The 24,855-nt window shown below is 35.7% G+C and overlaps 1 protein-coding gene across 1 annotated transcript in view; it reads right to left on the reverse strand.

Annotated features, from left to right (window-relative positions):
• Positions 1 to 24,855, reverse strand: part of SYT14 (synaptotagmin 14) — a 224,702-nt gene that overhangs the window by 49,981 nt on the left and 149,866 nt on the right. The window contains 3 exon segments of the mRNA XM_032644387.1: positions 18,507 to 18,682; positions 18,685 to 18,955; positions 23,500 to 23,771. Of these exon segments, the coding sequence (XP_032500278.1) occupies positions 18,507 to 18,682; positions 18,685 to 18,955; positions 23,500 to 23,771 (719 nt within the window).

The raw sequence follows: 24,855 nt of genomic DNA on the forward strand, positions 1-24,855 counted from the left end.
TTGAAATGTCAGTGGAAGTAGCATGTGTCAATTTTGGGCAGAAGCTTTAAGAAGCTTTAAAAGATAAGGATTAGTTTGCCATGTCCTCTATCTGACAACCAGCAAAGTTTCAGAAAGATCCTCCCCTATCAGTTTGGATCCCAGAATGAAGATGACAAGGAATAGAGCCATAACTGACCCATAATATGGACATGCAGCACAAGTGAGAAAGAAACCTTTGTTGTTTATAAGGCATTACAAGTTTCAGGGTTTGTTATCTCAGAATAACCTAGCCTAAACTGCCTTATACATTTTGCTAACGTAATACGCAGTTCTCTATATGCCTGAAAATAAGAAAAGTGTATTTAAATAATATTTATAATTCAGAGTTCTTAACAATTACTCAAAATATATTTCTAAAAAGCTGTATCTTAAAAACATTCAAGGATTGAATTATATTTAGTTCCTAAAAAAATTATTTTACCAGCTACTTGTATTGTTGGACTAAGCATTCTTTGTATTGCTGGATCAGAGCACTTTTGGTAGAGATGAACTTATTTGCAAAGCAGAAATAGAGACACAGATGTAGACAGCAAACTTATGGATACCAAGGGGGGAAGGGAGGGTGGGATCAGTTGGGAGACTGGGATTGACAGTATATACACTACTGTGTATAAAATAGATAACTAGTAAGAACCCACTGTATAGCACAGGGAACTCTACTCAGTGCTCTGTGGTGACCTAAATGGGAAGGAAATCTAAAAAAAATGGGGATATATGTATACATATGGCTGATTCACTTTACTGTACAGCAGAAACTAACAATATTGTAAAGCAACTATACTTCAATAAAAATTAATTTAAAAAAAGCACTTTTATTTTCCTCTTTTCCAGACTGCAATGTTCCTTCTGATTTTGAAAACTTGAAAAAGACAATGTAAATTTTTACTTAAGAACTAGCACTTAATTCAGATCAAATTTATTCACACATGAATAAGACCCAATAAACAACATTAGTTAACATTTGCCTAATGTTATTTAATTTATAACATTCAGAGTTCCTGCTCTGTGCCAGATGATGTTCTTTACATGGATTAACTCTTTTTTTTTTATCATTCCTTTTTACAAATGAGAAAAATGAGACACACAGAGGTTGAGTGTTCACCCAAGAACACATAGGAAGAAGTGGGGAACCAAGACGTGGAACCAGGGACCTCAGAACCTCTATGATCCCAACCTCTATGCTATACCAACCCTCCTAAATGCAAATATAAACTTGATCTTGAAAATCTAACAATTTCAGTATTAAAATTATAAATTTCCACTATCAAGTTAATTTTAAACCTTTTATGACAAACCACAAGTGAGTTAGTATAAAGAATACAGTTTTAGAACTTGAATATAGCTTAAGGGACAATGACAGCTTTAATTTCAAAGAAGAATATACCCCCCCCACACACTCCGGGTAAGCTGACTAATACGAAAAAGGTACTTATAATACATGATATTTTCTATCAACTAAATGCTATCATACTCCTTTAAAAATGAGCCAAATTAGAGTTCAGTTTATTTTATTATTGTAGAATACGGAAATATTAAGAGATATACAACTTCGATTATATAAATTATATACTTTGATTATGTAACATGAGATAATTAAAAATCTATGTGTACCAGACTTGTCTTCACTTCCAATTAGCTCTACTAGCTTTTTTCTGTTTCAAAAGAATGTAATTAGTACTACTCTAATTATCAGTTGCCCCAAAGTGACAGACTATAAAATCAATACTGTAAGTAGGTAAGATATAGCCTATATAAACAATTCTAGGTCCAAGAGGAAAAGGGAAGACAAAAGTCATTATTTTTTGTAAGACCAGAGGATATCTTTAAACTATAAAACAATAAATAATGGCAGAATGATTAAAATATATTAAGAATACGTATTTTGGGACTTTCCTGGTGGTCCAGTGGTAAAGATCTGCCCACCAATGCAGGGGACGCAGGTTCGATCCCTGGTCGGGGAACTAAGATCCCACACGTCGCGGGGCAACTAAGCCCGTGCACCACAACAACTGAGCTCGCACGCCTCAATGAGAGAGCCCGCATACCACAAACTATGGAGCCCACAGGCCCTGGAGCCTGCGTGCCACATCTACAGAGCCCACGCGCTCTGGAGCCTGCATGCCACAACTAGAGAGAGAAAACCCGCAGGCCACGACTAGAAAGAAGCCTGCGCGCCGCAACAAAAACATTCCGCGTGCTGCAACTAAGACCTGACGCAGCCAAGGAAAAAAACAAAAGAATACATATTTTATTTCAGGTTCACAACTAATATTGCTAGTCTATGAAGGTTTTCACATACCTCATCTCATTTAATCATCACAACTTTGGGAAGTACTTAGGTCACGTATCCCAATTGCTAACATGTGTCCTATGGAGAATTAGCCTTTTTTACAACAACAGCTTTGCATGCTCAACACCTAAAAATGTGTATTTCACTCAAATAGGAGTTCCCAGTAATGAATGAGCACACAGTGTACTTGCAGAGCCATGCTCATTTTCAGGGATAGAAATCATTTAAATATACCTGCTTCATATAAGTAGCATCAGGAATTTATATATAAGCTTAAATGTACAATCATTTTTGACCAGAGTTGTTCCTTGCCTTGAAGAGAATAAAAGAAAATGTAACTGTCAAATAGATATTTTTTCTGGCTCATTACATGTCCCTACAGAGTCCATAAAACAAATGTGATGATGAGACAGAAAACCCACTAATAAAATGTTTCCTTCAAGTTTAATTTTTTAAAATAAAGTTCCTCTGTCCTAGACCTGAATGCAGTATGTCTTAAGCTCATATTCTACCATAAGAACATAAATGCATCAAATGTAAAAACTGCTTCTTTTTTAAATTAAATTTCAAATTTTCCAGAAAGAAAAATGTTTTTGTAATTAGTATTTATCAGTTCTCTTTCAATTCTCACTGTATGCCTAAATAGGCATCACCCTGGAAAAGCAGCATTAAACCCCATCAACCTCAAAATAAATGTCACAGCAGATAAAACCACAACTCTTTAGGAAGGAACATCCTCAATACTCCTAATTCAGATGAAAAAACTTTACTCAATACCATTACTACTGGTTGTTTTATAAAATATATTCTGAGAAAATAGATTTTCATATCTATGATCTTTCAAAATTAATATCTAGCACTTTAATGTTGTTTTTCCAATGAAGAACCTACTATTTCAAATTATCTGTCAAGACTTTAAATGTGAAAATCCTAGAATTAAGGATTTTGGTTTCAAAATACAGTTGCCCATTGGATACTACCCTGCTATTTAATACTAACACGATGAGGAGAATGACTAGGAAAAAAAAAATGTTGCTTCTGTTTGGTATTTCTTTTATTTCTAAAGGGAAGGCCTCAAGGACAAGCTCACTCAATGGTATTGTTCATTAATTATCATCCATTTACGAAAAGCCTAAGATAATGAACAAGAGGCACAGTGGATACAACTATTTTATTACTGTGAAACAATCCAGAAGAAAGGGAATTGCTTGCGGTAATGTAATAAAGTGCTTCTTTAAGGTAAAATATATATATTTCACAGCTGTTGATAATGATGAAGAAGGCATGTGCTCAGGATGTCCACCTTATAGATGCTCCAAAAGAATTTTTAAAAATAGTGGTCAAAGGCTTCCCAGGTGACACAGTGGTTAAGAATCCGCCTGCCAATGCAGGGCACACAGGTTTGAGCCCTGGTCCAGGAAGATCCCACATGCCGCAGAGCAACTAAGCCTGTGTGTCACAACTACTGAGCCTGCGCTCTAGAGCCCGCGAGCCACAACTACTGAAGCCCACACATCTAGAGCCCACGAGCCACAACTACTGAAGCCTGCACACCTAGAGCCCATACTCTGCAACAAGAGAAGCCACTGCAATGAGAAGCCCGTGCACCACAATGAAGAGGAGCCCTTGCTCGCCGCAACTAGAGAAAGCCCGCGTGCAGCAATGAAGACCCAACACAGCCAATAAATAAATTAAAAAAAAAATCATGGTCGATATTTAGAATTTGAATGTTATATCTCTCTCCATGGCGTTTCTTTAGAAAACACTATTTTATCCCCTCTTGCTCCATTTAATGCATTTTAATGTTCTTAATTATAGAATATGTTGCTCACCTGGACCCAAATTTACCTATCATAATCTTTACTCCACTCTAAAATGATCAAATAGTACTCTCTTTCCAAAAAACATTTAATTTCTCTCATTAGTATTATAAACAATTGATATCAGTATCTTGGAAAAATTAATTGCATAAAATAAAATAGAGCAGAAAAGGAAAATATTACCTGTAATATTTATTACACTTAAACTTATACTTTACTTTTCTGGCTTTTTTTGAAAAAATAATACAAGAAAAATGAAGTATGAGTTGGTCCTTGGTAGTTTCTAGTTTAGCACTTGGATGGTTCAACTAAATGAACGCCAGTTAAGATGTTTGATGTTTTTCATTCCCCAGACTAGATATAAAAAACAAATGATTTTAGTCACTGAAATTTTAGTTTCTCCCACTCAATTCTTCTGCATGTTCAAAACTTCTTGAGACTTAACATTTAAACTTGACTTCTTTTTAAACTAAGTTTAAACTTAACATTTAAACTAGGACTCTGATTTAAACAAAAAGCTTCCTTCTATGCTGTAATTTAGCTTCTCCCTTTCACTGATTTATCTGATTAACAATTCTTCATGTGAGACTAGTTATTCCCCTCCACCAGTGATATATGTTCACTTACTTTCTCTTTGAATAACTGCCTCTAACTAGGCCTATAACTGTTTAGTTTTATACTAAAGTGAGCCATGACTCACATTACTGTTATTGTCTAGGAAACTGAATTGCAAACATGCAGCTTTCTCTTTGATGTAGTCATTTTTAACTGTGATCATTAATTTATCATGAAGTATTAATTGTAAATTGCTTTATGATGAAGAAGTGTAATCTACATTTAGAAAATGTAGATTTTTATTGACAATGGTAGTATGTGATTTGTAGCAAATATGAAAATAGATGAAGATTCAGTTTTTAAAAGACTTTTTATACCAGAGTATAGTTGTTTAACAGTGTTGTCTTAGTTTTAGGTGTAAGTTTTTTTCTTTTTTTAAAAATATATATATTTATTTATTTTTGGCTGTTTCCATTCAAATGGAACAATTCTCACAGAGCACCTGCTGAACATTAGTGGAAGAATTTGGATACCTAAAAGGACAAGAAAAATCTCCTCACAACTGGGTAGAATGAAAGAAAGAAAAAAAAAAAAACAAGGAATCAATAAAGGGACCACCAACCCTGGCAGGAAGCTGAAGGTGAGGAGAGGTTCCTGGAATCAGAAAAAACCCCCACAGTGCGAAATCAGCTGGGACAGAAAGCGACCTTTCGGGGGTTGAAGGAGAATACAGCACACAGTCTGTGGAAGGCAGGATGAAGACTCTATCTTGACGCCAAGACCATGCTCCACCCAACTGCCTGCAGAATCCAGTGCTGGACACCTCATGCTAAACGACTAGCAAGACAGGAACACAGCCTCACCCATCAGCAGACAGGCTGCCTAGAATCATACTAAGCTCAAAGACACCCCAAAACAAGCCACCAGACATGGCCCTGCCCATCAGAGGGAAAAGACTCAGCTCCACGCACCAGAGCAGAGGTACCAGTCCCTCACCAGGAAGCCTAAACAAGCCCCTGGACCAATCTCACCAACCAAGTGGCACACAAGAGAAGCAAGAGGAACTATGACCCTGGAGCCTGTGGAAAGGAGACCATAAACACAGTAAGTCAGACAAAATGAGATGACAGAGAAATATGTTGCAGACAAAGAAGCAAGGTGAAAACCCACAAGACCAAATAAATGAAGAGGAAATAGGCAATCTACCAGAAAAAGAATTCAGAGTAATGATAGCAAAGATGATCCAAGATCTCTGAAACAGAATGGAGGCACGGATCAAGAAGATACAAGAAATGTTTAACAAGGACCTAGAAGAACTGAAGAACAAACAGTCAGTAATGAACAACACAATAACTGAAATGAAAAATACACTAGAAGGAATCAGTAGCAGAATAACTGAGGCAGAAGAACGGATTAAGTGAGATGGAAGACAGAATGGTGGAAATCACTGCCACGGAACAAAATAAAGAAAAAAGAATGAAAAGAAATGAGGATAGTCTCAGAGACCTCTGGGACAACATTAAATGCACCAACATTTGAATTATAGGGGTCCCAGAAGAAGAAGAGAAAGACACAGGGTCAGAGAAAATATTTCAAGAGATTATATTCGAAAACTTCCCTGACACGGGGAAGGAAATAGTCAACTAAGTCCAGGAAGCACAGAGAGTCTCATATGGGATAAATCCAAGGAGAAACATTCTGAAACACACATTAGTCAAACTAAAAAATATTAAATACATAGAAAAAATGTTAAAAGCAGCAAAGGAAGAGCAACAAATATCATACAAAGGAATCCCCATGAGGTTATCAGCTGATTTTTCAGTAGAAATGCTGCAGGCCAGAAGGGAGTAACAGGACATACTTAAAGTGATGAAAAGAAAAAACCTACAACCAAGATTACTCTACCCATCAAGGATCTCATTCAGATTTGATGGAGAAAGCAAAAGCTTTACAGACAAGCAAAAGCTAAGAGAATACAGCACCACCAAATCAGCTTTACAACAAATGCTAAAGGATATTCTCTAGGCAGGAAACACAAGAGAAGAAAAAGACCTAAAAAAACAAACCAAAACAATTAAGAAAATGGTAATAGGAACATATATCTCAATAATGACCTTAAATGTAAATGGATTAAATGCTTCAACCAAAAGACCCAGACTAGCTGAATGGATACAAAAACAAGACCCATATATATGCTGTCTACAAGAGAACCACTTCAGACCTAAGGACACATACAAACTGAAAGTGAGGGGATGGAAAGAGGTATTCCATGCAAATGGAAATCAAGAGAAAGCTGGAGTAGCAATACTCATATCAGACAAAATAGACTTTAAAATAAAAAGTATTACAAGAGACAAGGAAGGACACTACGTAATGATCAAGGGATCAATCCAAGAAGAAGATATAACAATTGTAAATATTTAGGCATCCAACACAGGAGAACCTCAACACATAGGCAAACGCTAACAGGCAAAAAAGGGGAAAGCGACAGTGACACGATAATGGGGGAATTTAACACTCCACTTACACCAATGGATAGACCATCCAGACAGAAAATAAATAAGGACACACAAGCCTTTAATGACACATTAGGAAAAGACAGACGTAATTAATATTTATAGGACATTTCATCTGAAGAAGCAGAAAACACTTTCTTCTCAAGCGCACATGGAACATTCTCCAGGACAGATCACATCGTGGGCCACAAAACAAGCCTTGTAAGTTTAAGAAAACTGAAATCATATCAAGAATCTTTTCCAAGCAAAATGAGAGCAGAAATCAATTACAGGAAAAAAATGTAAAAAACACAAACACATGGAAGATAAACAATATGTTACTAAATAACCGAGAGATCACTGAAGAAATCAAAGAGGAAATCAAAAAATACCTAGAGGAAAATGACAATGAAAACACGACAATCCAAAATCTATGGGATGCAGCAAAAGCAGTTCTAAGAGGGAAGTTTATAGCTATACAAGCCTACCTCAAGAAACAAGAAAAATCTCAAATAAATAATCTAACCTTACACCTAAAGGAACTAGAGAAAGAAGAACAAACAAAACCCAAAGTTAGCAGAAGGAAGGAAATCATAAAGATCAGAGCAGAAATAAATGAAATAGAAACAAAGAAAACAATAGCAAATATCAATAAACTAAAAGCTGGTTCTTTGAGAAGATAAACAAAATTGATAAACCATTAGCCAGACTCAACAAGAGAAAAAGGGAGAGGACTCAAATCAATAAAGTTAGAAATGAAAAAGGACAAGTTACAATTGACACTGCAGAACACAAATGATCATAAGAGACTACTACAAGCAACTATATGCCAATAAAATGGACAACTCCTTAGAAAAGTACAACCTTCCAAGACTGAACCAAGAAGAAATAGAAAATATGAACAGACCAATCACAAGCAATGAAATTGAAACTGTGATTAAAAATCTTCCAACAAACAAAAGTCCAGGACCAGATGGCTTCAGAGGCGAATTCTAGCAAACATTTAGAGCAGAGCTAACACCTATCCTTCTCAAAATCTTCCCAAAAATTGCAGAGGGTGGAACACACCCAAACTCATTCTACAAGGCTACCACCACCCTGATACCAAAACCAGACAAAGATATCACAAAAAAAGAAAATTACACAAAGAGACACATGCACCCCAATGCTCACTGCAACACTATTTACAATAGCCAGGTCACAGAAGCAACCTAAATGCCCATCAACAGATGAATGGATTAAGAAGATGTGGTACATATATACAATGGAATATTACTGAGCCATGAAGAGGAATGAAATTGGGTCATTTGTAAAGATGTGGATGGACCTAGACACTGTCATACAGAGTGAAGTAAGTCAGAAAGAGAAAAACAAATATCGTATATTAACGCATATATGTGGAAACTAGAAAAATGGTACAAATGAACCAGTTTGCAAGGCAGAAATAAAGACACAGATGTAGAGAACAAACGTATGGACACCAAGGGGGGACAGTTGGGGGTGGTGGTGAGATTAACTGGGAGATTGGGATTGACATATATACACTAATATGTATGAAATAGATAACTAATAAGAACCTGCTGTATAAAAATAAAATTAAAAAAAAAAAAAAGAAAATTACAGGCCAGTATCACTGACGAACATAGACGCAAAAATGCTCAACAAAATACTAGCAAACAGAATCCAACAACACATTAAAAGGATCATACACCATGATCAAGTGGGATTTACTCCAGGGATGCAAGGATTCTTCGATATATGCAAATCAATCAATGTGATACACCATATTAATAAATTAAAGGATAGAAACCACATGATCATCTCAATAGATGCAGAAAAAGCTTTTGACAAAATTCAACACCAATTTATGATAAAAACTCTCCAGAAAGTAGGCATAGAGGGAACTTACCACAACATAATAAAGGCCATATATGACAAACCCACAGCAAACATCATTCTCAATAGTGAAAAACTGAAAGTATTTCCTCTAAGATCAGGAACAAGACAAGGGTGTCCACTCTCGTCACTATTATTCAACATAGCTTTGGAAGTCCTAGCCACGGCAATCAGAGAAGAAAAAGAAATAAAAGGAATACAAATTGGAAAAGAAGAAGTAAAACTGTCACTGTTTGCAGATGACATGATACTATACATAGAAAATCTTCAAGACGCCACCAGAAAACTATTAGAGCTAATCAATGAATTTGGTAAAGTTGCAGGATACCAAACTATACAGAGAAATCTCTTGCATTCCTATATACTAACAACGAAAGGGCAGAAAGAAAAATTAAGGAAACAGTCCCATTTACCATTGCAACAAAAAAGAATGAAATACCTAGGAATAAACCTACCTGAGGAGGCAAAAGACCTGTACTCAGTAAACTATAAAACACTGCTGAAAGAAATCAAAGAAGAAATAAACAGATGGAGAGATATACCGTATTTTTAGATTGGAAGAATCAATATTGTGAAAATGACTATACTACCCAAAGCAATCTACAGATTCAATGCAATCCCTATCAAATTACCAATGGCATTTTTCACAGAACTAGAACAAAAAATCGTACAATTTGTAAGAAAACACAAAACACCCCAAATAACCAAAGCAATCTGGAGAAAGAAAAATGGAGCTGGAAGAATCAGGCTCCCTGACTTCAGATTATACTACAAAGCTACAGTAATCAAGACAGTATGGTACTGGCACAAAAACAGAAATATAGATCAACAGAACAGGATAGAAAGTCCAGAGATAAACCCACGCACCTATGGTCACCTAATCTATGACAAAGGGGCAAAAATATACAATGGAGAAAAAGCCTCTTCAATAAGTGGGGCTGGGAAAACTGGACAGCTACATGTAAAAGAATGAAATTAAAACACTCTCTAACACCATACACAAAAATAAACTCAAAATGGATTAAAGATCTAAATGTAAGACCGAACACTATAAAATTCTTAGAGGAAAACATAGGCAGAACACTCTTTCACATAAATCACAGCAACACCTTTTTTGACCCACCTCCTAGAGTAATGAAAATTAAAACAAAAATAAATGAATGGGACCAAATTAAACTTAAAAGCTTTTGCACAGCAGAGGAAACCATAAACAAGACAAAAAGCCCTCAGAACGGGAGAAAATATTTGCAAACGAAGTAACTGACAAAAGATTAATCTCCAAAATATACAAACAACTCATACAGATCAATATCAAAAAACCCCCAAACAACCCAATCAAAAAATGAGTGGAAGAACTACATAGACATTTCTCCAAAAAAGATACACAGATGGCCAACAAACACATGAAAAGATGCTCAACGTCACTAACTATTAGAGAAATGCAAATCAAAACTACAATGAGGTATCACCTCACACCAGTCAGAATGGCCATCATCACAAAATCTACAAACAATAAATGCTGGAGAGGGTGTGGAGAAAAGGGAACCCTCTTACACTGTTGGTGGGAATGTAAATTGATACAGCCACTATGGAAAACAGTATGGAGGTTCCTTAAAAAACTAAAAATAGAACTAGCATATGACCCAGCAATCCCAGTACTGGGCATATACCCAGAGAAAACGATAATTCAAAAAGATACATGCACCCCAGTGTTTACTGCAGCATTATTTACAATAGCCAGAACATGGAAGCAACCTAAATGTCTATTGACAGAGGAATGGATAAAGAAGACATGGTACATCTACACAATGGAATATTACTCAGCCATAAAAAGGAACAAAATTGTGTCATTTGCTGAGACACAGATGGACCTAGAGACTGCCATACAGAGTGAAATAAGTCAGAAAGAGAAAAACAAATATTGTCTATTAATGCATATATGTGGAATCTAGAAAAATCGTAAAGATGATCTTATTTGCAAAGCAGAAATAGAGACACAGACGTAGAGAACAAACATATGGATACCAAGAGGGAAAGGGGGTGGGTGAGATGAATTGGGAGACTGGGACTGACATGTATACACTATGTATAAAACAGGTAACTAATGAGAACCTACTGTATAGCATAGGGAACTCTACTCAGTGCTCTGTGGTGACCTAAATTGGAAGGAAATCCAAAACAGAGGCGATATATGTATATGTATGGCTGATTCACTTTGCTGTACAGCAGAAACTGACACAGCAATGTAAAGCAACTATATTCCACTTTAAAAATAAAGAAATAAAACCCACTTGCTAATAATAGAGACTAAAGTTTGATTCTTAGAGGAGCACATATTTCAATTATGTCTGAGCAATAATTTACCTCTCTTAAAAATAAAAGTAATAGTACAAATATCAAACTAAATTAATTCAATCCATTAATATAAAGACAGACTGTTTTTGAGATACAGGGATTTTTAGAAATTAGAGGTGGAAAAATACAGAGTCTAAAATAAGCCCATCATTGCTGTAAGTCATGAGGAAGGGTGATCATTCTTAGGAAACTGTGGCATTGTACTCTTGAATGAGAAATTATATAAGTATGTTATGTCCCTAATTAGTCAATTATGAGTTAAAAATAAAGCAAATCCTGATGTGTTCCTATTTAATTACCCTGAGATGCATGCTTATTGAATACCAGGTTGTAAAATAGTCCTAATAGAGCTGTTTTAAGCATGGTGATACCTATCAGGGAATAATGTTATACGGAACTTACTAAGAATTTTTAAATGATTAGGTTTACCTGAACATGTTGATGAATCAATTTCCCTTATGTTCTAGGTTCTATGAACAATATCAAATAAGTAAAACAACAGTATCTATTCTCAAAGTGTTGAAAATCTAGAAGGAATAAGTTCAAGAACAAGAAAACACATGACCAGCTGCAAAAATCAGCACCAGAGGCAATAACTCAGAAATATTATGTACTGTATTCACCTAATCACCCATCCACCCATTCAACATTTGTACAGCAATAACCAGTACTAGATATTTGGTATACAAAGATAGATAAGATCAACTAGTTTAAAAGTATATTTGAAATAATCTAATACATTTTCAAAAAGATTTTTTTTAAATTAGACTTTAAAATGAAAATCGGAGATTTAAATAGACTCAAATTATGGGGGCTTCCCTGGTGGCGCAGTGGTTGAGAGTCCACCTGCCGATGCAGGGGACACGGGTTCGTGCCCCGGTCCGGGCAGATCCCACATGCCGCGGAGCGGCTGGGCCCGTGAGCCATCGCCGCTGAGCCTGCGCGTCCGGAGCCTGTGCTCCGCAACGGGAGAGGCCACAACAGTGAGAGGCCCGTGTACCGCAAAAAAAAAAAAAAAAAAAAAAGAGAAGAAACAAAAATTAAATAGACTCAAATTATGACTGGGATGAACATTTTGGTATAATATAAATGAAGGCAAATCCCTGATGATATTGGCCATCTCTTTTACTTTAACATTCATTCTCTTATTCTTGGAACTTCTTCACTAACACAAACTTCCATCATGCTCCTCCTTTTCAGAATCTTTTCACTATGCCTTCTGGCCCTCCTGATCTATGATAGACTTGTCCAGAGCTTGAGTTGCCTCCCTGAACCCTCAACACCTTGCTTTACTTGAATTCCAATTCTTCCTTGAGGATATATCACCCTCTGTAGACTTTTCATCCTGGTTATTCTCTCATACCCAAAGTGTCTCAGAGTCAAGAAGCAAAGTTCTTTGCTGCTTTGTCAAACACTGCTTCCCTAGAATTGTGGAAAAGAATAACTAATTTCCGTTAAGGCTCTTGTTATCCCGTCTTCATAGATATTCTCTCACAGATATTTCCTCTTCATTCCCTGAACATTCTTTCTTCATTTCTTGAGAACAACGATCCTTGATTCTATCTTTTCTCACATTTCAACTGCTGCCACCATCTTTTGTGACTTCAATCAATGTCCATGTGGATAACCTATCCAAGAACCTGGCCTCTCTTGACCAACTTATCCATCTCCAGTGTCTTTACCTTTTATTCCATCTCAGCTGCCCACTCCCACCATCATACTCTGAACCCTTCTCATCACATCACATTAACCGAAAACATTCTCCTCTCTGACCACAGCCCCTTATCTTTCCATAATTCCTGCTCAACTACTACCCTCACATCTGTTCCTTGATATCCTTGGAACTTTCAGTCCACTAACCTTTCTACTTTCCACTGCCTATTAGTCCCTTTCTAACTTCACTTCTCTCTTTATTCCACTTAGATGTCATGGTCTACAATTAAAATAAATGGCTTGAAAATACTCGTAACACTTTTGCCTCTCTGTTCATCCCAGACCTCAATTAATAGCTATCTTCAATTAGCTCTCCTATATCTTACACTCCATATTTTACCATTTGCATTAGTATTTAAGCATGCCCAGATCTCCCCTAACCTCAGAAACATCTTTCCTGAACGTCCCCCCCCTCTATTTTCACAGGCAAACTTGGTGGAAGAGTTGTCTACGTGATTGCCACTCTAGTTTGGATTCTGACCCCTCTACCCCACCAAAACAGGTCTCTCTAAGGCTACCCATTACTTGCATATCCTAAATTCAGTGGACAGTTTTCAGCACTCAGATTATTGGTTCCATCTGGAGCATTTGACAAAGTTGAGTATTCCTTCCTTCAAAACGTCATTCTTGGATTTTGTGATATTTTACTATCTCTTTCTTCCTACTCTACCCCCACCTTTCTCCAATCTTTACATCTAGGAATTCCTGAGGATTTTCCCTTCTCACCCAAGACAATCCCACTCACTCCCATGTCTATTTCCTATAATTCTTATGTGTTCACACAGAAATGAAATATGGAGCCAGATTTAATGAACTATAGACATGTAGGCACATATTAAGTACCCTCTATCACTAAAACTTAAGTTGCAACACATTTTCTGTAGGTCGGGAGTCCAAATGAGCCCAGGTGGATGTTCCACCTAGGGTCTCACAAGACTGAATAAAAGTTTCAGCTGGGCTGGGATATTATCTGGAGGCTCTGATGAAGAAATCTACTTCCAAGCTCATTCAAGTTGTTAGCCAAATTCAGTGCTTTGCAGTTGCAGGGCTGAAGTCCCAATTTTCTAGCTAGACAGACTACTTTGCATAGATTATACTAATTAAGTACTGTCTATACCGGAAGGGTTCTACGTTTATGAGAGAAAGAATAAAGTTTCATTATTAATAAATCATAATGACTACATATAATATTATTAATAAATTTAATAAATTGAATAAGAAATATAACTTGAGGGAGGAAAAGGCGAGAGGCTATTCCAGATAACTGTAATAGAGAGATTACTATATGGTACCAAAAATGCAAGTGAAGAAAGTAACTGGGGTTATACACTAGGAAAGAATGCCATACGAACAAGTTGAGTGTATGAGAAAAATTCAGCTTATGAGAGGGATTACCATGGTAGGAAGGGTAACTGACAACATTCTAAACTATTGAGTATAACTTAAGAACTGACTAAAGCAAGTAAATACTAAACCATATGGCTATTTCAACATTTACCAGTCAGGGTTCTTATTTGAAATCATTGGAAGCTAACTGTCCTAAGCGAACAGCAATTTATTAAAGGGACTGGTATGACTAGAGAACCAGGTTTATGTCTAAGCTTCTCAAGAGAAAACCCTAAACCCATACTGCAGAACTGACCTTGTGAGGAAATCTGCTACTGCTTCTACTGGACACTTCTATGCCAAGGCCTTTTCTTTCCTGTAATTATTATTTATTATCGTTCAGCACCAATACAATTTCTGTACCAGCAAATCTATTTCAGAATTACTGATGACTCGATACCAGATTCCTTCAACCTGATGAGAACATAATTTGAGTGCAGCATCTGCTTCTCTGATGCTGCACTCAGTCTGTGCTGAGGTTTCCTAGAGATGAATATGAGTGGAGCGTCTAGGTAACATGGCTCACGCCCTAGCTACCAGTGAAACTAGGGAAGTGAATTATACAGCTTAACTTAGGGAGGTGGGACTTAGTCGGGACTTCCTCAGACATTAGAAGGTTGCTGAAAAAAGTACGAAGGAGTGAGAAAACATAATAAATGCCCACAACAAAATGTCATACGCTAAGCATACAAAAACTCACCTAAAATCCATTAACTTTTCTCCCAATATATATTAGTAGAATCAGAGAATATAGTGCTGGGTAGAACCTCAGAGATCATTTGTTTTAATTCTCTCATCTTACAAACAAGAAACCTGATGCTCAAAATGATTAGATAATTTATCCAAACTGACACAACTAGTTAGTAGAAAGAACTCATGCTTTTCAACCCTTCATATATTTTCCACTGTTCACTGATCAAACTATATGCTTATCTTAATATCAAACTTAAATTTTACCCTCAAGGAAACTCAGGGCTTAGTTCTCAGAAAGTCAGTTTGGTGATACTGGTCATTTTTCTCTCAATGTATTGATTTGATCAGTTTCTGAAAAACTAGCTGTGAAACTAAATTCTATATGCAGAATTCTAATTTTCTATTATTACCCATGAAAATGAACTGTAATTAAGCTTTGAATATGTTTTAACCATAGTCTGTAAAGTTTTTTAACTGATTAAAACTTTCCCTTGCCAAAAGGCTAATATTCTTGCAAGAAGAAGAAGTAATTATTCAAAGCTATAAGAATAAATGTTTAATTATGAAAGTACCTCTCACTCATATATTATTACATCTTACAAAATTAGAGCTAAAATCACCTAAGTAATCCACAAATCACATAATTTCTCTATACAGTTAATATCAACACCTAAGCAAAGAGAACATTAACACTACAGCACAGACAGAACACATACATTCTTTTAGTATTTTATTTTACGACAAGACAGCTGATAGACAGAATTATGAGTCTTAACCTCACAACTGTCATACACTAGCTGTTTTTGACACTAGTTGTTTTTGAAACAGAAGCCAAAAAACAAGCAATGAGATTTTGAGGCAGGTGGAGAAAGAAAGAAGGCCAAGACAGAGCAACAATTCAACACATGCACTAACTCTGAGAAGCATGGCAATGCAGAGAAAAAATTCTCTAAGAGCAGAAGATAAATAGTTTTGTTCAGATTTAAATGTGTCTTAGAAGCTATCTATTTAGCACTTTTTTCTTTTTCTGAACACTCCACAGAAATTTATTGTACTGGTTGTCAGACATATAGAAATACAGAATCAAACATAAGCCAACACATGGTCCATCGACAGATGAATGGATAAAGAAGATGTGGCACATATATACAATGGAATATTATTCAGCCATAAAAAGGAAACGAAATTGAGTTATTTGTAGTGAGGTGGATGGACCTAGAGTCTGTCATACAGAGTGAAGTAAGTCAGAAAGAGAAAAACAAATACTGTATGCTAACACATATATATGGATTCTAATAAAATAAAATAAAATAAATGGTTCTGAAGAATCTAGGGGCAGGACAGGAATAAAGACGCAGACGCAGAGATGGACTTGAGGACGCAGGGAGGGGGAAGGGTAAGCTGGGACAAAGTGAAGAGAGTGGCATGGACATATATACACTGCAAAATGTAAAACAGATAGCTAGTGGGAAGCAGGTTGCATAGCACAAGGGAGATCAGCTCGGTGCTTTGTGACCACCTAGAGGGGTGGGATAGGGAGGGTGGGAGGGAGACGCAAGAGGGAGGAGACAAGGGAGTATATGTATAGCTGATTCACTCTGTATAAAGCAGAAACTACCATACCACTGTAAAGCAATTATACTCCAATAAAGATGTTAAAAAAAACGAAAAAAAACCCCATAAGCCAACACATGTGATGTAGGTGTGGATAGAATTCATTTAGTTCGACCAGAGGGAAAAAAACATATTATTTTGTATGGCTTCATTTCTTTGTGAAAAGAAGATAATTAATACAGAATTGGGAACAGATAACTCAGAGCAAATAAAGAAACACAAAATACATACCTCTTGATGATACAGTCATTCTCTTCTAATATAAATCAGGTATTTCTATATATAAGGATGCATTTTCCACAGATTAACTAGTGATCACTCAAACCAACAATGAGAAAGTTTAAAATCATAGCAAGAATTATAGAATATTCAATTTTATTAAAAGTTATCTTCTTCCCTCTGAAACAGTGCTTGCACTTTTTTTGCCTCTCCTCGGATAAACTGCTGATATCATTTAAAAAAAGACATTTTCCCTAAACAGTAATTCTAAATGTAAAATTAAAACAAGTTATCAATTTACCCAATAAAGGATAAACATTATATTAAAACCCATAGGGATGTACTATATTTATTATCACCTTTTGGTTTTTAAAGATGCTGAAATCATCTAGCTAAAATGGTATGGTTCTATTGGGAATGAAGGTCCTATAAGATCGAATGCTGCCTGGCATACATTCAGTGAGACTCTAACCTTGCACTTGTGCTTAATACACTTAAAGGCTTAAAAACAACTCTAAAATATTATACCTTTATGTTAATATATAAGTCTACTCCAAATCTGTATATTTACGTGTAAAAATGCTTCTTATTCAATTATGAGAGGAATAAATATAATTCAAAATCTATATTTCCAGCATATCACAGATTCTCTCATAATCTAAATAACTATGTGGCATAGTGTATCTCCCTGGTTTAAATAAACAGTGCAACTCTCCTGCGATTTGCAATGCCTTGCAGGACTTTAGTTAAAAATATGGAGAGAGAGATGACAGACAGACAGTGAGGGAGAGACACTTGTGTGTGATCAGTACCTGGAGGAAAAAAGAGAAAAGGGAGAATAGCTCATAGGACTAAACAGAAGTATTCTCTCAGAAACACTGCAAAATCTTTGTTTAAAAGAAAAAAAAAGTGGAAAGTATAACAAGGGCAGAGTTCTTTTTGAAGCTTTAAAAATAATTTCATAGCAGTTCTGGAAGGATAATCAGTTATGACCTAGGCAGCAGCACAAATTCTATAAAAGCAAATAATTTCTGCAGTATATCAAATAAGATATGGGCTAGATAGCTGTTAAAGTATCACCTAGTTTTAACCTGAAAGAAAACAATAAATTCTATAAGGAGTTCAGATGATTATCATAAGCAATCTGTAATAAATGTTTAACAAAGGAATAAATATGTAAGACATCAGGCCAGACTCTGTGAAGATAAAATAAAATACATAAAATAAATCATACATAATCTTCAAGGGCTACTTTTATAGATGACAGAAAGTTATACCTACCTATTTAGGACTTAGAAATTTTGTAGGTATGATTACTATGTAAAAAATAGGCTGAGAAAGTTGTTGGGTTGATCACAGATTTTAAAAATTGTGTATATTATATACCATGACATAAACTGTATTTGGGCTATTTGATCAGATACTCACAGAATGATTGTAAGAAGGTTCCAATATCACAGGTAATGACATTTTCCCTTGAAGATTCAGTTTTGTTAAATAAAAAATCTTTTCCCCCACAATCTTTTCTTTTTTCATGCGATGTATACCATACAGTCTAAACCGAACTGCATAATTTCCAATCATCTCAGATTCAACATGATTAATTTGAATGTTTCTGTGAAGACAGGGCATGGTCCTCTTTGGATGCTGGTTTTTGCTCTCTGTTTCTTTATAGGTAGAAGAACAAGGTGTACTTGCCATGAGTTGCCACCTGTCCTGTTATATGTTGGGATATCTGTGACAGCTGTCACTGTTACCAGAAGCTTCTGTTCTTGTGAGTCATAGTCAAAAGTCACATCCAGTGTGCCATATTTAGCTTCTGGCTCAGGATCAAAAGGTTTAGGAAGCTGTGAAGATGATCCTTGAGCTGACATATCCTAAGAAAAGCAAATTTAAATGTTTTCAATTTTTAACTCTATTATTTAATCTAGCATGTAAATAAGTATCTGATATTTCTTTAGAAGAATGATATGAAAACTGTTTTTATTTGCTATCATAAAGAAAGTAATAATAATTAACAGCCAACTACAATCAAAAGATACTCTATGGGGACAAAGTAATGTAAGTGTTAAGTTAAACTCAAAAACTTATTATAATAAAGACATAGAATTTAATATCCACCATCACAATTTTGAGAAAGTTGGATATACGTTTTTATTATGAGAAACGAAAATATATACTTCCATGTAGAATTTCTGCTCCTTTTGCAAAAAAAATTACTACATTTGTAACATTATAAACAAAACAACTGACAGCTCAATATTAGGCTGGAGAGAAAGAGAACATAAATGAAAGTATGTATAATGCTACTGAAAAATTTGGTACCATTTTCAGATTTGTTTCAAATGCCCCCATCTGTAATAGAATGCTAACACATTTAGGCTTGAAAATCAATGGAAGTGTAAAATATGAAAGTATAAACACAAAGGCCTCAAAATACTTGCAGCCAAATATTTATTTTCCATAACACACACACACACTACTTCAATTTTTAACCAGAATTTAAAACTACGTATTATTTTCTAATACTAATTACTGTTGAAAATGGCAGAATACATATTCCAAAAGTTCAAGAAAGCATGAAACTATATATTTTAATTGTAAGATTAAAAGAAACTGTATCTCTTTTGCCTGGAACTGTCTAAAGTTCCTGCTAGTCTAACTATCTGGAATGTAATAGGAGTTTCAGCTAGTGACTAACAGTGCCAAATTCAGGTCTCTGACTTTCCAGCTATACCACCTCACCCCTTCAAATATTTTAATAAATATTAAGTGTTTTTCATTTTAAAATGTGGGCCAATTTTATAATTTTCCGAATTTTTCTGAACTTTTATTTAATGCGTACTGTAGTAGGCACTACTACTGACTCTTGGTCTTCCCTTTTCGCATGCCTCAAAAAAACTACCTGGGTTTTAGCCAGAAACACATTGTCTGGCAAGAAACTTTACTTTGAAGTCTTCCTTACAACTGATATAGCAATGAAACTCTGCTCTAGCCAAAGGGAGAGAAACAGAGTTCAGTATGAAACATCCAGATCGGGTTTGTAGAAAAAATTACGTGCTCTTCACTCTCTATCTCTCACTCTTCCCACAGGCAGATACACAGATAGGATGTGTGGGTCAGCTTGGACCATGTGGATTAGGACAACACCCTAGGGGACAGAAGAGTGACTAAAAGCAGGAACTGGGCCCTGGATGATGATGTAGAGCAAAGTCACCTACTCACCCAGGAGTATTGTTAAGTGAAAGACAATCAATCTTCTGTGGTTTTGTATCTGTATTTGCCATTGTACTTGTCTCCTTGTTACAGCAGCTTAACATGTGCCTAACTATTGCACCTACTATGTGCCAGGACATATTTTGGGTGGGGGATGCAGCAGAGAACCAAAAAGACACAAGCCTTTGACCTCATAGATCTTACATGTCTACCTACGATGACTCAATTTTGTATATGGTGTATGGAAGAAAAGATGACAAGTGAAGAAGAATACTTTAGGAGTAGGAACAAACTCTCATGGAATAATTCAGTTTTTTATGCAATATGATTACATCAGGGTAAAAATATTCTTACTCTGTTAAATTGACAGTTTAGAACAAAATGTTTTAATGCATGCCACTTCATAATTGCTAATTAAATGATTAATTACATTAATTTATTTTTCAATTAAATATTTTCTAAAACAGTGTAATGACAGCTAATTTTCAAGGCAATAAAATTTTTTATATGGTCTCGGATAACTATTTCTGAATTTTGTTTCTCTTGGTGCCTCCCTTTTTTTTTTTTCCCCCTGGGCATTCCTTGTGAAACTGAGGGTTAAAAGGGTGGGACTTTTACAGATAAAAGCTACTATTTGTATTCTACAAACAGATAATTAGAAAATAATCCCTCTTTTCAAGGTTCTGAGTCAAAGTTTTCAATAATCTTTAGCCAGCAACAGGTCATCAATACAGTTAATGAACTCCTTGCCAGGGAATCCTTCTGAACCCTCCTCACTCCTCTCCCAGTTCAACTGTGTAGGAGGATAGGTTCTAAAATAGCTGGATCCTGGATTAAACCAATAGGAAGGTAAGAATCTTCTATTTGATAAATAATATCTATTAAAGGAATGGTAGGAAGCAAAGTAAACTTGAAAAAACAGAAGAATGAGTTTTACACTAACACAGGCTATCAGCACCTAAATATTTATGTGACATGCATTTGCTGTAGTTTGAACATATTTCGCTGTAGAAGACACAAAAACAAGCAGGATGGAGGAGACTCAATAAGAAGTGTTAACACAGCAAGCTTCTGAAATATGGGCAAAACTCACAGGTTCTGTTAACTACAGGTAATAAGTAAGGAAGTAACTTGAGAGACACAGGCAGAATTCAGAAGATGTGGTAAATATATGTAATAACTAAGTTAATAACTTGTTAAGATATGTCAAAGACGGAATAAACAGAAAATAAGATAGAACAAACGACTATTATCTATGGAAAGGGATGGAAAGGCCAAGCTGTGATCATGTCACCTCTGGGCTGACAGCTCTGTCACCCACGTGTTCTATTCAAGAAATGCAGATAAAATCTATGTCTATTTAGTAGACGAACTGCAAGTTTCACTTGTGGCCAGGAGTACTTGCCCCTGCATCTCTCCCATAAAACAAGTATGTGTTTTGGGCCCCTGGCACCCTTGTTCAAATCTCAACTTTTGTCCTTGTTACCGTGCTGTAATTAGGGAATGCTGATGGAGCAGAAAGAGTAAGACTGAATATAAGGACATTATATAAACCAGGATTCACGGTGTTTGTTGTCTCACCACCTGTACCTAAGGGCATCCTATCCTAAGTGTGTTCTCCTACCTTATCTTGCTCCTCTTCCTTCTTGCTTTATATTTGAAATAGCTTAAAACACACATACACACATGCATGCACACACACACACACACAAGTGTAACCTGAGCATCTTAATTTGGTCTGTGAGTCCTCGGGGATAGCTTGCCTGGTGGTGTACTTGGAGGGTACCAATGCTTCAAAGTAATTTCGCACACAGTGATTCATGTCAAGAGGGGCAGTAGAGCATAGTTGTTAAGACCACTGTTTTTGCAGTCAGGCAGACCTGGCTTTGAATTACAGTTCTACTGTTTAAGAGCTACTTATACCCGGGCAACTTGCTTAATTCTCTGAGTCTTAATGTTTTCATTTCTAAAATGGAAATAACTTTCTGAAGATGAGGTTGTTAGAGTTAAATGAGCTATGTAAAGCTTATAGAAAAGTTCTTGGCACAACTGGTGATAGCTATTATTGTTGTTGTTAGTTCCACAATCCAGGTTTCACTGTTTATGTATTGGCTATCTATATAGCTTGCAAATCTATAAAATAGTTATCTCAAATTTGCTCAGGTACAAAACATGGAGAAATAGTCTTTGTAGAAAATGATGAAATACTACTATGTTAAATTTATAATACCAATGCAGAATTTCCTTCTAAGTTAGATAAGTTAGATACTATATAATAATATTAGAAATAGTAGAAGAGTAGTAACAGATAAAAAGTGTTCCTAGAAATTATATAAGAAAAACTTTGAGGAAATTCTATTCAGAGCTGTACTTTCATTATTTAATTTTGGCAGTAGGTAAAAATTCACCTAGTAAGAACACTGACACACTGCAGTATCATGAAATGTTGTCTGGGACAAAAGTTGTAAAAACTTGCCATCTAGAAAAAAAGGAAACCTAAAAGTAAATACTGCCTAATGAAAACCTCTAGATTACCTTTATAGTTTTTAACATCATTGAAAGATTAAAACAAATCCTTTTTAGAACATGGAAAGACTTCAAAAGTATAACACACCTATTTTTGTTGTTGTTTTCATATTTTTTGCTCCAAAAAAAGGAAATAACTTAAAACACAACCAACCAACCACTCTGAATGCATGATACCATGAATTCAAATTTCATTAGTAAAGCTGAGCATCACTTATCCCTTCCATATTCCATGGTATGGAAATGCAGACATTATTCTGAAAGGCTTGTAAAACATTAAAGGGTCACCTCTCAATAGTAAAAATATCCAAATAAAATAATTTTAAAAATAAACAAACATAAATAGGAACCTTAAGATAAAAGAAATGGGTAATTCCAGAATGTTTTATGTAAAATGTTAAAAAAAAATTTTTAAACCCCTACAGAGGTTGAACCCTGAGGCAAGATACTTCTCAATATCTTGCATATTGCTCTCATTTTTATCTACCTGTCCTCTTTTGAAAGGGAGTTGAAGGATGGTTGGGACAGCCCTGAAAAATCTGCTGGATAAAAATAGAAACTGGTACCATAAGCCATAAAGGACAAGACAGTGATAAAACCTTCTGACCAAGAAGATAAGCACAGGATTATTATCTTCCAAATAACATTCATTTTGAAAATTCTATGTGCTTTTACTTACTTCAGGGCTCAGGACTGCAGTGCTGTCACTTGGAACATCTTCTTCATATCCTTTATTATGAAAACTTTCTATTTCATGACCTGTGCTTCCTTCACTTGGACACTTGTTATATGAGCATCTTGGACTGTTGCTGCAGTGGGAAAATTCACATTTACTGTCCCCAATTTCTGAGGGTGTACATGAGAGATGGGGAGAACCACTGTCATCCTGATATGGTGGTGGCTGCAATTCATCCAGTGGGGGTGTTCTTCTCATTCTCTGAATGCAGTTTCCTGATAATGATTAAGAATCTGGTCACTGTTTCCAATTAGCCTCGACATGCAGTACAGTCCACAATAATTGTAATAACTCAAAAAAACTGGATTAAAATTCTGTGGCAAAGTTAACTACCAGATTTACTAATGAGTTGTCTTCTTCCCTAGTTCAGATGCAGAAATCAAATAATCTGGTTTCCCATTCCTCTCCTCCTGCATAATAAGATCAGGAAAAGTAAAAGTTATATAACGAGACCCTGTTTTATACTATAAAAATGGGAGAGCAAAAAATACTAGTGAAATTGATGATTTATTTAGGTCTTTCTTTCAAAACAATCCTAGAGCATACAAACTTCATTTATTCCCTTATGATCTGTGACCTCTCTAGCCACAATAGTAAAAGTATGGTAGGTGAAACAAATATAAACCTCATTTATTGTCTTCAATTACTGAGATGAACTTAAACTAGCATTCATCTTAGCAGAGTCGGAAACTATTTTTCCACATCTATCCTAGATCCAGAATCCTGGAATGGGTGCACTCTGAATGGAGGCCTAATTCCCCCATACCCAGCAAAGCCTGAAGTCTGAATTCCACCCCGTCTGCACTATAAAGAGGCCACACCCTGCTCCACCACACCCTGAATCTGTATTCCTTCTAAAGTGTGGCTCCACCTTGTCCATAGCACACATCTCCACCTCCAGCAGTTAATTTGAAACTACATTTTCTTCCTCTCTTAAATTATGCTTTTAACTTTTACTGTAATGATTTATCTAAATAACTGAGAATAAACATGTCTGTGAACAGGATAGAGGTGGGGACAGGAGGGTATGTAAGGAAATAGAGTTCAGTATACAACTTAGGAATAGCTAAGTCTGTGTAGATAAATCCTGGACACAATAACAGATGTTAAATTTAAACACTGCTCATTTCTTCCTTTAATGGACTGTGACTCTCCTTTCTCAAAAGGGACTCTGAAAAAAGGTAGTTTGTATTGTAATTCTTATAATGGAGTTCAGTTCAAATGTTCAATAGGTCTTCTGTTCTTCCTTAGAAAAACTTTACATAAGAACTATAAAACTCATTTGAAAAATTACTACAA

The sequence above is a fragment of the Phocoena sinus genome, chromosome 1 (assembly GCF_008692025.1).
Source record: "Phocoena sinus isolate mPhoSin1 chromosome 1, mPhoSin1.pri, whole genome shotgun sequence".
NCBI lineage: Eukaryota > Metazoa > Chordata > Mammalia > Artiodactyla > Phocoenidae > Phocoena > Phocoena sinus.